Source organism: Durotheca rogersii, assembly GCF_024521655.1.
Source record: "Durotheca rogersii strain YMJ 92031201 chromosome Unknown GGS23scaffold_5, whole genome shotgun sequence".
Taxonomy (NCBI): Eukaryota; Fungi; Ascomycota; class Sordariomycetes; order Xylariales; family Xylariaceae; genus Durotheca; species Durotheca rogersii.
The window spans coordinates 2,478,906-2,494,973 of record NW_026251236.1 but is presented as its reverse complement, the minus strand read 5'-3'; the positions used below and the strand labels follow the sequence as shown (position 1 = coordinate 2,494,973).

Below are 16,068 nucleotides of genomic sequence, written 5' to 3'. Positions count from 1 at the left end.
AAATCCCTTCTCGTGTAGGCTGAGATGGGGCGTCTATCCCGGCCAATCGTCAATAGCATCCGCCGATCTTCAAGCAGGCTGTGGGATGCTAAGCAGGCTTCGACCACTACGGCAAGCAGCCAGAGCAATTTCTTCCACACTGGTGAGTCCGATTTGCTGCTAGTCGGAGCAGGGTTACCATAGTCGGTATTGCTCCAACATGACAGTCATGTGAAGGCCGGGTGGCATCAATGTCGCGGATAATACTGTCATACATCATGTGTATTCATGAACCAACTGGGTATCTCCTCATAACCGTGCCGAGTCCAAACCAGAATATGGGTCAGCTTAATCCTCCCACCACACCGCCAACCATCAAAATCCCTAAATAGAGGTGGTTGCTTCCGTCCACGATAATACAGGGCGGGGAGCAGCTTGTTGCCTAAACATGTGTGCGGGAATGCTACTTAGATACACATAGAAGCCGTCGAACCGCGCGACCACTTGGGCGCAATCCAGAAGTTACTAAAGGATCCCGGATCATTCCTCATGGCGACAATAGCGGCCCGACAGCCTCCTGTTGAGGTAGGCACATGGGTGACTTAGAAAGAGATTATTAGGAATAGGCATTGGTGCCGACCACGAAGATTGAAACTACCGCCGCCACCAAACCCAACCCGGTTAAACGAAGCGGCTTCCCAGCCTGGCCGATAGTAGCAGCGCTGTTGACGTTCTGATTGCCATTCTGAGGCTCGACAATCTGTCCGGAAGAGGCCAAGACCGTCTCGCCAGAGGGGTATCTGATGTTGTAGACCGGGGCGGACGTCAACGTCACGGGGTCGCCCAGCGAACTCGCGCAGCTGGCTTGGTTCGCATTCGGCCAGTCCAAGGCGCACTCGTCGTCGTGGCCCCAGGAGCACGTGGAGTCGAGGATGTTGTAGAGAACGTAGTTTTTAGCCACCCAACTATCGGGTTGCCCGAGACAGCTGGCCAAGAAATTCATGCTGTTCGCCGCGCTGAGGGGGAGCTTGCCTCCGTCGGTGTGGATCAAGTCGGCGCAGAGGGAGGCGTCCACGTTCGCGAATTCCATGGGGACGGCGCCGCCGGCAGCGGGGCGCTCGGTGGCGGAGTAGCCGGTGTATAGGTAGTTCCAGGCATCGTAGCTGACGTCGAAGGCGCCCTGGGACTGGTCGACGCGCAGCAGGTTGACGGACCGGCCCTCGTAGCTCAGAGACACGCAGATGTTGTTGCAGTCGACGGAGCCGGGCCAGTAGGCGACGCGATTGGTGTCGACCTTGCACCCAAGCACACCGACCGACGAAGAGTAACTGTCGTGGGGCGTCGCCCAGACGGCGCCGCTGTCGCCATCCTGAGCAACGACGTGCGACACTGCGCAGAGCGACAGCAAAAGTGCAGAAACGAAGGTCATGAATACCCGAGGCACCACTACCTGCAGGAGGTAGGTGGCGGGTAGTGGATGGGGGTACTATGCGGCCCAGTAATGAGCGACCGAAGCGCAGGCTCTGAACGTGTGTATAAGCTATGTAGGAGGTATATACAGACAGAGGTGCTCATAAGGAGTGACACCGCAGGCGCAGCAATGCGACGAGTGCATCAATGGGGGAGTGAATGAATGAATGAATGGAGGAATGAAGGAATGAATGCCAACTACTGCCGCGCCTCTGAGGCGGTAGCTGACTGCTACTGCTCGGAAGTCGACATTAAGTAGAGGGTATCGGGTGTGAAGAGAGCGGTGGCCGAAGGAACGGAGCAGTGGGAGGAAGAGAGGGAGAGACAGGACGGCAGAGATGCGAGACAAGAAGAGCGGAAAAGACGAGCCGGTCACCACACGACGACCGGGGGGCAGGGATGGCGAGTTGTCAATTCTCTGCCTCTTCTTCTCTCGAAATGAGTTGCCCGATCCGGTTAATATCCGACGACTTATCCTACCGCGGAGTCGCCCGGCGATTCTGTGGGGGTGGGACCGGGCCCCCCTTTTAATTCCCTCCTCCCCATACATGCATAGATTTAGGTACCTAAATGGCCGACGGCTACCTAAGGTAGGTACCTACCTAGGCCCATCCCTAGTATAGGCATATCGGTAAAACAGCCAGGGCTGTGCGTTTTGGCGGTTCCTTTCGTGGCCTCGCTGCCTTAATCGTAAGGCACGTAAGACGAGTTGAAAGGTAAACCTCGTTGATTAATTAAAGGTGTAAAAACTAAACTGCTAAAAGGGCTTAAATATAGCGTTTTACGAATAGTTAGCTGTTACGTGTTTTTCTTTAATTCTACTAATCATAGGCCTCTATTCTGGATGCCTGAGGATCCACAGGGCTGGATTGCATACACACATCCATCACTTGGTGAGGTATATCCCACTCAGCATCTACGTCAGGTCCTCGGTCAGAGTATGGCTATTCGATCGTAAAGAGACGTCGATGTCGCCGTGTCAAAACAGGTACCCGCTGCTGACTTAGGTGCCTCTAGGTAAGTACTGCTGCCAATCACATTTCTAAGCAGCGTAGCCTTCCATACAACTCGACGCATAGGTATATACTGGTACCTGTTTTCATGCGGCGTACATGCATCTAGATGCATATACCTCGGTATTGTAATAACGAGAATCATCACCCATCCAGCGGTATCAAGGCCCTTCTATATGAGCACGTATTACCAGGCTGGCCAAGCCTACACACCTCTATATTATTGCGACGTCGCAATGCCGCGCGATGGGAAATTACTCATCGATAGCCTGACCTCCTCAAGTCATTCTTGACATCCTGGCCCGGCTAGCCACCTACGCACAGTATTTTTACCACTCTCCATCACTCAACGAATACCACACACATGCGTACGTGTGCTGATTAAGGCGCACAATCGCGCTGCAAGCCAACGCAGGCGGCATATATTGATCGCTTTGCTCCAGACGCCCCCGGCTGGTCTGTCTTCGCTGTCGTCTCTCCGTGCGCAAATCATACCCAGTCCTACAGACCCCGGTCGATTAGCCGGTTGGGGCCAGCCAACCCATCTTGGCGGAGCATTGCACGATGTAGGTACCCCTGGTCGATCGCTTATATGGCGTCAACCGCTGCAAGGCACAAAAACAAATCCGTTGGGCGACTGGCCTGGGCGCTGCCAGCAACACCAGCAACGCGGCACAAATAGGAAGAAACACGAGGCAAGCAATAGGTTATCGCTGTGTATAGTAGGCGGGAGTGCTGCTACCATGACCTCTTGACACAGGCGTCGCATGGAAGCGGAATAAGAGATCAAACATATGCCGAGAAACTCCCTTTCCATCTCCCTCACACCTACACGTAGAAAACCAACCATCCAGCCAATCGATCAGTCAGCTAGGTAATCGTCGCCAAAGCGGGTCGTCGAGGAACCGGACCGCCCGGCTCACATGATGGCCGCGGCGTCCGCCTCGTCGCCGTGCAGGACGAGGTTGATGCGGTCGTCGAAGCGCATCTTGAAGTCCTCGCCGAGCTGCTCGCGCAGCGCTGCCTCGACGGCCGCGAGCACGTTCGAGAAGACGCCGAAGTTCGCCGGGTTGCTGTCGTCGTTGGCGCCGCCCTGGAACACCCCCGTGCGCACCAGGCACGTGTGCCACCCGTACATGTTGCCGCCGATGATGTCCGACGCCGGGTTGTCGCCCACCATGTACACGTGCGCCGGCAGCCGCTCCTCGCCGTGCAGCCGCCCCATCCACGCCGCCAGCACCCCGTCCGCGTACCGGTACGTCGCCGCCTCCGGCTTGCCGTACACCACCCGCTCCAGGTCCGCCCCCGTCAGCGCCCGGTACATCGCCTCCAGCCCGATGCGGAACGCGCCCTGCGACATGCGCGGCGTCCAGTGCTCCGTCGGGCACAGCAGGTCCCCCTGCGAGAAGTAGATCGGGATCCGCTGCACCGCGGCCGCCGCCGCCGTGCCCCGCGCCAGCGTCCCCAGCCGCCCGTCCTCCGACCGCAGCACGTCCACGATGATCTGCATGTCCGTCGCGTAGTCCCGCGAGTCCGAGAACACCATGATCGCCTCGATTCGCGTCTGGCTGAAGTCGCGCGGCCGCGACGACGCTCGCTCCGCGTCCGTGAACACCCGGTACGGCGCGATCGTCGGGTCCCACGCGACGATGTCGTTGGGCACCACGACGTCCTTGAACCCGTACGCCTCCGCCACCTCGCGGCACTTGTAACCCTCGCCGCCGACGACGAGCACCGTGTTGTAGTACTCGGCGAGCGCGCTCATCGGCGTGTGCGACTGGATGAACTGCTCCGTGTCCACCGGGTTCTGCAGGATCTTGGACAGCTGCTCGCACCGCGCCTTCTCCGGCTTCCCGGACCCGTTGGTCAGGAAGATGTGCGGGATCTGGATGCCGAGCTCGTTGTCGCCGTTGAGGATCTCGAGTGCCCGCCGCCCCTCGGGGATCAGCCGGTCGCCGTGAACGAGGACGCCGTCGATGTCGAACGCGAACGCCATATTCTTGGCCTTCATCACCTTCTCAACCTCGACGCTCTGCACCTGGGCTGCCAGGATCGCGCGGGAAGTCTGGGCGGCCGGCATCCCCGGGGGAGTAGGACGAGCGAGCAGCTCATCGGGGTAACGGACCGATGATAGTCGCGAATTTCTCTTAGACCTGGGAATCGGTAGTGCAGCGCCAAAAGAGTTGCGAGACCGCCTCCGTTCTTTCATCGAAAGGGTGGCGCTCAAGGTATGCATGTATTTGGCTACCTTGGAGATCGGTGATCTCGAAGCAGGGACTTCAATCGGCCCGTCGCCATCGTCTCCGGGAACCAGCAAGGGCTCGTCGATCCCGTCTATGAGAGTCATGGAGGCGACCTTGCGCACTTGGTGAGTCTTGTCGGTGGTTTTGCCAGCTTCGTAGTCCTCAAAGATAGGCATCTTGAATGTCTCGCAGGTGTTTTCGGCGGTTCGAAAGAATATTCAAACGTGAAAGTTCCCGAACTATCGACAACGATCAGATGATGGGGAAGAGGGCAATGGAGAGAAGTGTGATAGGAAACAGTCAAGGAGTTCAATATCGACGATTGGACGACGATCTTATATGTGTTCGCGATCTACTCGGCGTTCACCGTCCACCGCCCACCGCCCACCGCCCATCGTGTTGTCATCGCGCCCCTTTTTCAGGAGCGTCGAGATGACCGACGGGGAGCACGATGACGACAGCTCAACATCCACTATACCCATCGTCGTCATCGAGCCTGGTTCCCGTCGGTCCCTTGCATGGGTTACATCTCAACGAAACCATCTTGCTAGGCTAAACAGTGTATCTCATCCCATGGTAGGTAGGTACGTGAATGACTGCTGGAGATTTGGTCCTTGTCGATTCGCTCAGCTATTTCTCGTGGCAGGCCAACACGTTGACGACTGGGCGATCAGGTCTACTCGTTAACTCGAAAAAGGAGCCGCAAAGCCGCAGGAACTGGAGCCGGGGTCCACGGATCCTCATCCCGTACCTGCTATCACCTCTGGGACCTGACATCACTCCGGGTCTGAGGCTCCGCCGGGGATCTTTTCCTTGACTTGCAATGTGGAGGCGATCCGTTAAAGGGATCTTCGTGCCCCTGCCTCATCGTTGCCCTTCTTGGAACTAGCACACTCAGATCCCAGCTGCCTATCCTACGCACATCCGCGCCTAGACGTTTTGATAGGTGACGCCGCCGATGCCAGACGATATCTCACCCGGGTTGCGGACTGACCGCTCGGGTCTCGCAGCTGGGATCGTGCAGGTCTCGGTGGTATGGCCCTCCGAACAACTCACAGATAGGTATCAGCAAGAACAGATAGGCAGAGTGTGTCGCGGCAAGTATGCCGCTACCCAGCCTTCTAATCAAGCAGCATATCCACTTCACGAGCCATGATGGGACATCACAGTTGAAGAAGGCGGGCTGTGACAGTTGTCGCTGCAAACAACTGGGGCTATAGAGCCGATCAAGTCGAGGGATGGGACGGACCGTCTTGAGACGGAGAACTCCTAGCTTCTTTTTGTCCTCCTTACCATTTCATGTGATACGGGAGCCGTTCAGCATGGCGCAATATCGCGGTGTCACGTCATTTAAAGGGGCTCGCGACTAACAGGCTTCAATCTTCGCTAACAAGCTCAGCTCGACTAATATCTACCGTCTTACGTACATCCAGCCAAGACTTTTCCATCAGCGCGCCAGCCCCTTACCAGCTCGTTCCAGACATACAGAGAACAGAACGGCCTGTAAACAAGCCTGTACGTTCACAGTACCACGAAAGGCATAGACGCAGACCCCCTACTCCGAGCTCCAACCAACAGGAAGAAGCAGGTACTTTATCCAACAAAGATGTCGTCCACCACCGCCTCTGAACCTACTCCCACAGCTCTTCCCATCAATCAACGGACGTTCACGCTGAACAACGGGGTCAAGATGCCAGCCGTGGGCTTCGGCACCTTTTCCAACGGGGGCGTAGAGGGCGAGACGTACCGGGCGGTGACGTGCGCGCTCGAGGTCGGGTACCGGCACCTGGACTGCGCGTGGTTCTACGAGAACGAGGAGGAGGTGGGCGCGGCGGTGCGGGACTTCCTGGCGCGGGCGGGGGGCGCAGTGCGGCGCGAGGACCTTTTCATCTGCACCAAGGTGTGGAACCACCTGCACGAGCCGGACGAGGTGCGCTGGTCGCTCGAGTGCTCGCTGCGGCACCTCGGGCTCGCCTACGTCGACCTGTTCCTCGTCCACTGGCCCGTCGCCGTCGAGTCTGACGCCCGCCGCCAGCCGCGCCGCGGCCCCGACGGCCGCTACGTCCTCAAGCCGGGCCTCACGGCCGACCCGGAGCCCACGTGGCGGGCGATGGAGGCGCTCTACGCCGAGGGCCGGGCCCGCGCCATCGGCGTCTCGAACTGGACGGTCGGCGGGCTCGCCGCGCTCCTCGCGCGCGCCCGCGTGCCCCCCGCCGTCAATCAGGTCGAGATCCACCCGTTCCTGCCCAACGGCGAGCTCGTCGCCTTCTGCCGCGCGCGCGGCGTCGTGCCGCAGGCCTACTCGCCGCTCGGGTCGCAGGACTAGGTGCCGCGGACGGGCGAGAAGGTGCGCACGGACCCGGCGCTCAACGCGGTCGCCCGCCGCGCCGGCCGCGACCTCGCCCAGGTCCTGCTCGCCTGGGGCGTGCGCCGCGGCTACGCCGTCCTCCCCAAGAGCGCCACCCCCGCCCGCATCGCGAGCAACTTCGACGTGCCCGCGCTGTCCGACGCCGACTTCGACGCCGTCGAGGCCGTCGCCCGCGGCCGCCACGTCCGCTTCGTCAACATGAAGGACACCTTCGGCTACGACGTCTGGCCCGAGGAGGCCGCCGCCGAGGCCCCCCGCGACGCGCAGGATGGGAACTCCTCCGCCGTCGCCGTTGCGTAACGGGGGAGGGCCCCCAAGTGCACCCCGCATGTGCCACCTGCTTCGCTCCGAGCCACGGCCGAAACATGCTTCACACCGTGGCGCCCAAGCCGTCTGGTGCGGCTAGACACGGCGGGAGGCATCTCTTCTCAGTCATATATACTTCTACACATTTTGAGTTACAACAGCGTTGCATCTGATAGGGGCGAGAGGCTTCTTGCTAGCCCCCTGCCTAGCCCGGGGCAACGAGCCAGGCGTAGTTCGATATGCTTCCGGAGACGATTCACGGATATGATGACGAAGATACAAGCTCATGATTGCCGTGCTAATGCTGCTAGGACACAGGCGAGGACAGAGAACGGAAGGAAGAAAATGAATTGTGAGGTATGTTCGAAAGAAGTTCTGCTGGTCGATTCCAGGCGGCTAGGAGACAGATGTCCAGTTACGAGACGTGAGTTCAGAGTAATAAGCTAAAGGAACGTTACAACATACCAATTTAAGTTCTTACTGTTTCGGCGATAGATCTCGTACTATTGGTGGGCAATTCAGAGTAAATTCCATGAAGATAAACAGACTTAAATCTATATGAGTTAATATAACAATACTACATGGATGTAAAACACGGTCCCGGCACGGGTTCAGTTCTTGTAACCTTCACGAATTTTCTATAGAAACTAGTTCCAAGAATCGGTATTGCAGTTCCCTACTGTTAACATACCTTTAAATATTCGCCTCTGGATGAAGTCCCAGTTCTTTCGAAATCCTCTCTTCTATGTCCCAAATTAAGATCCCTCTATACCTTTACAATAATCGAGAATCGCGTAATATTAGATAGGAGCAGGCAATATAATAACATCCATACCTAGCCTCTGGCTAATCGTAACTCACCGAGTAGAGCGCAAATAGACGTCTTTATCGGTTACACCGTTAAGGCTAGGCGTAGTGACCACCGTCGTTAACAGGGATAGTAACCGACTCCGAAATACGTGCAAGTAGAAACCCCCTGAGGACAAGACAACGGACTTCCAAATCAATAATATCACTAACCCCGGCACGCTTAAGAGTCTCACCTCACGCACTTTCGGGAATATATAGAAGGGTTTGATGAGAGGGATATTGAGTCGCCGCCGAATTTCACTCGCCCAATAACTATGTATGAACCTGTCTGCCCCTACCCATATGCTTTTGAACAAACCGAGTAGCAGTGATACCCCGAACGCGCTCAATCCAACATTTTGTTATCTACCCTCTTACCCTTTCCCTTTGCGCCGCCCTTGAAATGTTTCTTGCTCGACCCAATCTGTATGTCACTGGGATCCAAGCCCGTCTCGAGCGCGATCATTGCCCTAGCTTTTCGACCGCTAAGGTGCTTAGCGTGGGCCTGCTCTTTTCCCTGCTCTGTGTATTTATGGCTGAAAGGCATCTTCAGATGCCCCGCGTTTCCAGGGCCTCGCTTAAAGAATGCTTTGTCGAGCGTTTCCGACTTAGCACCAGTTGGTAGGGCGAGAATTTCCGTATCAGCCGTCGACTCGCCATCAGCGGAAATATCTAGAGTATCCATGGCCGCGAGCAAGGCTGCTTTGCGCTTCTCGGGGAGATGTGCTGAATCGTAGAGTTCTCGGTTGAAATCCGAGCCATCAGTTGGCCAGTCCGGAGGCGGTTCGACGTATAAGAGCTTACCGCTCACGTAATCCTTGAGGATGACTCTTGCAGCTCTCGATTCGTCAGGCTGCCCGACACCCTGGGTAGTGAAGCCCCGCGCTTTGGCATACGCCGACAGGAGCTCGCTCGCGGTCGGAACACCTGTCCCCCCTTCCTCGAGCGGCCGGGTCTTGATGTGGATTCCGTAGATGGCCTCCAAAAAAGGTTGGGGAATCCTGTGTGCGACGAGGGCGGCGGGCCCAGTGTATTCCCGGAGCTGATCAATGGGCAAGACACCATTGCAGACGAGGTCGGCCTTGGTTGTAGCGAAGTTTGGAAAAACGAGGCCAGGACAGTCGCATAGGATGACCCTGTCACTGAGACGGATGGTCTGGAAATGTTTCGTCTTGCCGGGCGTTGCGGAGACGGACACTTTCTTAGCGCCGATGAGGGCGTTGATAGTCGATGATTTCCCGACATTGGGATACCCGACCAGGCCTATCTGGAGCTTCTTATCTGGATCTACTGATCGTTAGCTATCGCAGTTTGCACCCCAAATTTCAATGCGGGCGTACCATCAGGGTCGTAAGCGTGTTTAAGGAATATTTGCTCCAGTTCATCAACTGTCAGTATTCTCGTCTCGTCATCGTTTTCCTGGCTTAACGAAACGCCCGAGTCTTCCGCATCTTCGTCGCTATCGTCCTCTGAAGCGCTCTCTGCGCCTGAGGCTTGTGTCTTCGAATTCGCACTCCCGCCGTTCGGGGTTTCTTCTGGCTCGCTTCGATCGAGGCGTTCCTCGTTCATCTGCTTCGCCAGGCTGGCCGAGAAAAAGCGGAAGGCTATCCGGTTCTCCTTAAAGTATTTTGCCCAAACTGCCCTTTGCTTCGCCGTCATCATATCTGCCTTGTTGACCAGTAACAGATTTTTCTTCCCGGGGTCCACATCCTTGACATAGGCTTCGAGATCCTCGGACCGGAACATTAGGGGGTTGCGCGCGTCGACTATCTGGACGACGAGGTCGGATCTTTCGAGGACCCGCCAGAGTTGCCTCCACACCTCCAAATTGCGCTCGAAGGGGGTCATGAGCAGGTCGTTATTCTCTTGCAACTCTGCCAGGCCCCTTCGCCAGTTGAGGAAACTTTCCCTTTCGAGTTGGTCTAGCTCGTCGGCAGTAGTGGAGGCATTCCACCTCGGCCGCCTCGGCACGGTGAGTCTAGCTCTATGCCGGTTGTGTTTGCCCAGGATGTTGCGCTCCTCGGTGGCTGTCAGGAGATATGGGTTCCTCTGGTCAGTGTGGATGATCTTGACGTTGTTCAGCTTCTCCGCTGTGAAGTCGGTTCCAGCGAGCTCGGCGGTGGCAAGGAACTCGTCCAGAGCACCTTGCTCGGTGACGGAGCGCATCTTGACCCATGCTGCCTCCTTTCTATCGTTTGTGATATACTGCGACGTATATGGGTGAGTAGTTGCGTAGTAGACTCTCAGGATAGGAGGATGCAAACCTCTTCGCCGGTTGTGTGGTTAACTCTCGTGACGGCCGAGGCCCTCTTGCGGTCGGCACCTTTGCCCCTCCCGAAGCGGTCATTCATAAGGGTGTTGCCGAGCCCAACAGAATTTTTGGACTTTGGCTGCGGCATATTGGGCAGTGATTCCGGTGTCCAATGTGCGATGAGTCGTAGTAGGTTGAAGATGCCAGGAAGAAGAGTGCAGGATGGAATTGCCTTCCGGAGTTTCCAGGCTGATTACGTACTGGACTTATCGAGTCCTCTGATTAGGTACTAAATGGAGGGGCTCTCCTCTCCCCTTTTCCCCCTCTTTTATTCATTGCGTCACTCACCTAGTTAATTATTCCTCCAATTGCATAACCAGAGGTGTGCGATAAGCCGATAAGACAACCCCCGCCAACCCCACCCCACCCCTAACGGCGAAAATTCCAGACTACCGAAGTATCAGATAATTATCGGCTCTCCCTCCATCGTCGTTTATCCACGTCGTCATTCATTACGGCGTCCATTTCCCTCGTATGCGCCCAGAAGTCACCCACTTGGACCGCAGAGGCCATCTACGCGACTACACCAACGCGACTGTGATACACACCTACACCTATTGAATACTTCCTCTGCTCCTTAGCCCCGCGATCGAAGGAGTACGCCGTACGCCTACAACATGCCTAAGGGCAAGTGGATGTACGTAGGCTGCTTACCTCGACTGGGACTGCCTCCCGATCGCTGACGAACTCGCCAGCGACAAGAAGACGGCCCAGCACTTTACGCTGGTATACCGTCCGCAAAATGACCCCCTCATCCACGATGCCGATGCGCCGTCCATGGTCTTGAACCCCACCCTGCGCCCGAACAGCGGCTCCAAGGTGAAGAAGCTCGACGACCTCGCTTCCGAGCTCGGCGATGATGCCTCCCGCATCCGTGCGAACGAGGGCGAGGCCGCCAACCACGGCGTCTTCTTCGACGATACCGAGTACGACTACATGCAGCACTTGCGCGACCTGAACGGCGGCAATGCTAGCGGCCAAGTCGTCTTCGTCGAGGCCGAGAGCGGCACGAAGAATAAGGGCAAGAATAAGCACAAGCAGAGCCTCGACGAAGCGCTGCGCCAGCTGGATATCGAAGACGAAGAACGCAAGCGCAACGAGCTCTTCGACGCCGATTTCTTACCGTCTAAGAACCTGCAACATCTGACCTACCAAGCGCAGCAGGACATCCCGGATGCCATTAGCGGATTCCAGCCGGATATGGACCCGCGGCTGCGGGAGGTGCTAGAGGCGCTCGAGGACGAGGCTTATGTCGACGACGACGACGAAATATTCGTCGAGCTCGCGAAGGACGGCCAGGAGCTAGACGAAATCGAGTTTGACGAGGACGACGGCTGGGAGTCGGATGACACTGCGAAGCCGGCCAAGGAGTACAAAGGCTCCGCTGAAGAGGTGCCGACGCTAGTCCCTGCCATAGCAGGGGAGAATCCGAGCGGTGACGACGTAGCGGGGAACAGGGATTGGATGGAGGACTTCAAGAAATTCAAGAAGGACCAGAAGACGGGGCTAAGGAAATTAGTCGCGCCGTCGCAATCGGACCTGCAATCCTCTCTCATGACGACGACTACCAACGGCGGCCGGCGGAAGAAGCGCAAGGGCGCGCTGACGAGCCAGTCGGGGTACTCGATGACGTCGTCGTCGCTCGTGCGCACGGAGCAGCTCGGCCTGCTGGACGCGCGCTTCGACAAGATCCAGGAGCAGTACGGCGAGGACGACGAGGGGCTGGGGTGGGACGACGGCGACGGCGCCGCCTCCGTGTCCCAGGTGTCGACGGCGTCCAGCGTGACGGGCTCCGTGCGCCACGACTTCGACAACATCCTCGACGACTTCCTCGGCGCCGGCGCCCCCCCGGCCGCCGGCCGCGGCAAGAAGCAGCGGGCGGGCAAGGACGGCCGCTGGGCCAGTGGCACCGCCCAACTCGACGAAATCAGGCGCGAGCTCGGCCCCGCTCGCATCCGCGGCAAACTCTACGCCTCGGCTGCGGCGTCTGCCTCCACCAGATAGACAGACGGGATAAAGGGGAAGAAAGGGGAGTAAAATAGGAAATAATTCCAGAAAGGGAAATAAGACAATGGGCAGAAGGCTGGATAAGGATACCCACCTGAGGTAGTATACGGATATAGCGAGGAAACCGTTTGTTTGGCTTTGGCTTGTCAGAGGGACTTGGGGGTAAGATAAAAATCCATCACGGCGGGCATATGCCCTATAGTATTATTGAGAAGGTCTCAATTCGTACTATGGCTACAACGAAATGCCCCCTATCACTAGCTAAGGATGTTTGTATGATACATGTGCTACAGATGCACGCGCTCTTGCTTGGGTAGCAGTGAGGACAACCACGTTGCCGATCCCTCGCTCCCCAAGTCCCCGGGGCCCGTTCTGTCAAATGTATATGCACTGACGGCCGGGAAATCTTTACGTTCCCCTCATCCAACAAGGGCTACTAAACCAACGCTGAAATGGATGCTTATCCTTTTCTTCTCTTGCTTTCTTCCTCTCCGCTGTCGGAGATTTATGGGTTATAGAACACGAGCACGAAACTCATACAGTAGCCGCCGCCCCTTATTACAAAATGGACAAGAGTGGCAGTAGCAAGCCCGCGGTAGACGTAAAAAAATAGTGGCTCATTTCGTATACATAGTCCACCTCAGGAGAGAGGGGGAGAGACCTGGTCTATGGCAAAGCTTCTGCGCCTTCGTCTGGTTTCTCCATCTGCAGTAGTTGTTCTGCCCCGACACTGGTGGGAAGGCCGTCTTCGATACGGGAGGCTGCCCGCTCGACAATAGGAGATTCTTCCAGGTCAAGAACACGTTGCATGGGAGGGCGACGTTGCACGAAGCGTTGTACGATGGCCAAGCACTGCAGCAGAGTTTGGACTGTCGACGGAGGTTCGGATCTGCCCTCGTGCGCATCCTCGCCTCTGTCCTCGGCCTGCTGTGGCGTTTTATCGTCTTCCTAGCGATGTCCGTTCATAGCAGGCGGGCGTTCCGGGCCGTAAGCGCCAGGCACTTGCGGCATGAGTTCCTCTTCCGTGTCGTCATCGAATTCGCCTTCCTCACTGACCTCTTCGTCTCCTTCGTCGTCGTATTCGTATTCGCTCTCCTCATCGCCGTCCTCCAGCTCACCATCCTCCTCACCCTCTCCTCCCTCGGCGTAGCAACTCTCCACCGTGCCCTGCATGCCATGGGGTATGCCACGGCCCTGCTGCTGCATCTGGTTGATGATACTCGTGAGTTTGTCGTTTTTCTTCTTGATATCCTCGAGATCTTTAAGGTGTCTGTTCCGTTCCTCGGCCATCTTCAGGATGTTCTGGTTGAGGGCACCTTCTTTGCGCTTGTAAGCATCGTTCTCTTTCTCGAGCTTCTTAGTCTTCTTAGACATGTCCTCCATCTCCTTACGAAAGGTTAGGAACAGGTCGTTGCTATTGTTCAGGGTATCCTCGACCTCCTCATTTGTCAATGGTCTCGTGCGGCGACACGAGGGATATAGGGCACCTACCTGCTTGAATTTTTCCACGTAAACATTGAGCTGGTTTCGTAGCTCGGTCTCTGTCTTGGAGAACGTTAAGACTTGGCTATTGAGCTGGCGCGCACGGCTAGCCTCTGCCTCCGCAGTCTTCTTCTGCTGCTCGTAACGGGCCATATTCCACTGCACCTCGATCTCTTTGGTTCGCATAGCAGAATGAAAATGAAGCTCCCGGAGTTCGTATTGATCGATAAGGGATTTGAAGCGGGCCTTGAACCTGCGGTTTCGTGTCAACAGACAAATTCCAAATGCCGCGTTGACTCTAGTTGGGGAGGTGGCGCACAATTCCTCAACCTTCATATACACCACCTGCTTTCGCGGATTGTCCTTCTCCTCTTGGTAACCCTCTAAGGTTTCGAGAACCTTCTTAAAACGTTCGTCAGACGAAACCTTAAGTCGATCGTGAGTGTCGTTCAAGGCGCGGTGCTCGTTCTACGGGACATCTCGTCAGCTTAGGTCCCCCGCCTTCGATAATTGAACATAGATACTACCTTCAGCTTGTTATTCTCTTTTTGCAGCTCGCGGCAGAGCTTTTCCAGCTTTTCCTTGAGGCTTATCTGCTTACTCAGGTCGGTACGACTAGAATCCTTCTCCTTCTGCAACTGGTCTGCGCGTTTCTTGTTCTTAATGTTTTCGCGCTCCAGGCGCTTCATGCTGGCGAACAGCTCCGATGACCTCTTAGTCAAAAGGTCTATTTTCTCCAGGTCGTTCATCTTGTTCATTTGATGGTTGAGCTCGCGATTCGCCTTGCGTACTTCTCGATCTGGCGCAGACGGTATATTAGCAAGACACAGCTGTCGCGACCGGACCTGGATGAATCAACAGACTCGGCAACGGAGGCGATGGACCAGTGCATATCGTGCTTGTGACATGAGGCAACGTCGCGGGACGACCAAGGGACAATCCATCTGACCCTGCAGACCTCGCCCCGGAACATACAGCGGTCTGGTCCCTGATCCTAAGGCCCTAGACCTGATATGAGCCACCGGTTCCTTGGAGAGGGTATCTCGTCGCGACTCCGTGCTATACTAGTTCCGACAAAACTACCTTCTCCAGTCGCGCTGCCCAGCGTATGTAGTGCCGTGATTCTCTCTCGTTATTGCTGGTCGCGTTATCTTGACCTGGGGAATGGCTCCATGGGTAGCCGTCGCGCCTCAGGAGAAATCTGCGCTCCGAGCCATGACCCGATCCACACTTATGCTCCCATATCCAAAACAGCTTGAACGAAAATAGACCTACCAATTTCCGCTTCCTGCTCCTTCTCGGCAGCTGTATCAACCTCCAGCTGGGAGATCCTGGCGGCGACGAGTTTCGACGCTTCGTTCGAGTCGAGGGCCTTCTTGCCCTTTCCCTTCTTAGAGGCCGCATAGGGGGCCGCGACAAGCGTCGGGGTCGGGGCCGGTCTGGGTTCTTGCGCGGGAGTGTGGTGACCGTTCGGGAGGGAGTCATCTTGGGCGTGATGAACCGAGGCTCCGTTAGCGGTCGAAGCGGAGCCGAGAGGAGCGGGGGCAGCCGGTGGTGCACGATGGTTCGTAGTCGCCATTGTCTATCGTCTATACATATACAGCTACGCTACGGGCAACGGTGCGTGTTAGGAACCCGAGCGACCCGTGAGAGGGGAGTGGACGCGGGACGGTCAAAGATCGAGGGGTGTCGATGGTGGTGCCGACTTACCGATTAAGATTGTCGGGCATTGGCGTGGTTTCTGCAATAAGACGCTGGATGCTACACGGGATGGTTGGCGGGGAAGAAATTCTGGAGTGAGCCCTCTTTTTTCCGGCCTGGGTTCTTCTCGTAGATAGTCAAGTTATGGGGATGTTTGGAGTGGAAGATCAATAAAGACTTTTGCGAGGGTTGAGATTGAAGCGCGGCGTTTTAGTGTTGGTTACTTAATCACACAGGCAAGGCCAGACGGGAGGTGCGCATGCGACCACCTAAGAGGTACCAGGGTACCTACCTCCTGAGCGGTCGGCATTCAATTCATAATCTAACGCTCCGCATTCA

At 56.5% G+C, this 16,068-nt stretch overlaps 6 protein-coding genes across 6 annotated transcripts; 2 read left to right on the top strand and 4 right to left on the bottom strand.

Moving 5' to 3' along the window:
• Nucleotides 1-389: 389 nt before the first annotated feature.
• On the bottom strand, nucleotides 390-1,597 carry GGS23DRAFT_435557 (uncharacterized protein). Its single transcript, XM_051513891.1, has one exon. The coding sequence runs from the start codon at nucleotides 1,406-1,408 to the stop codon at nucleotides 596-598; it is 813 nt and encodes a 270-aa protein (XP_051374326.1). The 5' UTR covers nucleotides 1,409-1,597; the 3' UTR covers nucleotides 390-595.
• Nucleotides 1,598-2,674: 1,077 nt separating this feature from the next.
• GGS23DRAFT_560037 (HAD-like domain-containing protein) lies at nucleotides 2,675-5,277 on the bottom strand. Its single transcript, XM_051515855.1, has one exon. The coding sequence runs from the start codon at nucleotides 4,879-4,881 to the stop codon at nucleotides 3,382-3,384; it is 1,500 nt and encodes a 499-aa protein (XP_051374325.1). The 5' UTR covers nucleotides 4,882-5,277; the 3' UTR covers nucleotides 2,675-3,381.
• Nucleotides 5,278-5,616: 339 nt separating this feature from the next.
• Nucleotides 5,617-7,373, top strand: GGS23DRAFT_618724 (NADP-dependent oxidoreductase domain-containing protein; the record flags this gene model as incomplete). The annotated part of the gene is made up of 2 exons (XM_051520956.1): nucleotides 5,617-6,992; nucleotides 7,053-7,373. The coding sequence occupies exons 1-2, from the start codon at nucleotides 6,312-6,314 to the stop codon at nucleotides 7,371-7,373; spliced, it is 1,002 nt and encodes a 333-aa protein (XP_051374324.1). The 5' UTR covers nucleotides 5,617-6,311.
• A 779-nt stretch (nucleotides 7,374-8,152) lies between these two features.
• GGS23DRAFT_560033 (P-loop containing nucleoside triphosphate hydrolase protein) lies at nucleotides 8,153-10,757 on the bottom strand. The gene is made up of 3 exons (XM_051515854.1): nucleotides 10,493-10,757; nucleotides 9,569-10,433; nucleotides 8,153-9,515 (listed from the first exon to the last, which is right to left on the bottom strand). The coding sequence occupies exons 1-3, from the start codon at nucleotides 10,625-10,627 to the stop codon at nucleotides 8,575-8,577; spliced, it is 1,941 nt and encodes a 646-aa protein (XP_051374323.1). The 5' UTR covers nucleotides 10,628-10,757; the 3' UTR covers nucleotides 8,153-8,574.
• A 173-nt stretch (nucleotides 10,758-10,930) lies between these two features.
• GGS23DRAFT_435430 (Low temperature viability protein) lies at nucleotides 10,931-12,686 on the top strand. Its single transcript, XM_051513888.1, has 2 exons — nucleotides 10,931-11,176; nucleotides 11,235-12,686. The coding sequence occupies exons 1-2, from the start codon at nucleotides 11,157-11,159 to the stop codon at nucleotides 12,541-12,543; spliced, it is 1,329 nt and encodes a 442-aa protein (XP_051374322.1). The 5' UTR covers nucleotides 10,931-11,156; the 3' UTR covers nucleotides 12,544-12,686.
• A 626-nt stretch (nucleotides 12,687-13,312) lies between these two features.
• Nucleotides 13,313-15,955, bottom strand: GGS23DRAFT_435452 (myosin-like coiled-coil protein-domain-containing protein). The gene is made up of 6 exons (XM_051513889.1): nucleotides 15,739-15,955; nucleotides 15,304-15,631; nucleotides 14,556-14,827; nucleotides 14,348-14,496; nucleotides 14,038-14,281; nucleotides 13,313-13,983 (listed from the first exon to the last, which is right to left on the bottom strand). Exons 2-6 carry the CDS (start codon nucleotides 15,605-15,607, stop codon nucleotides 13,495-13,497), a joined length of 1,458 nt encoding a protein of 485 aa, XP_051374321.1. The 5' UTR covers nucleotides 15,608-15,631; nucleotides 15,739-15,955; the 3' UTR covers nucleotides 13,313-13,494.
• Between the last annotated feature and the right edge of the window lie 113 nt (nucleotides 15,956-16,068).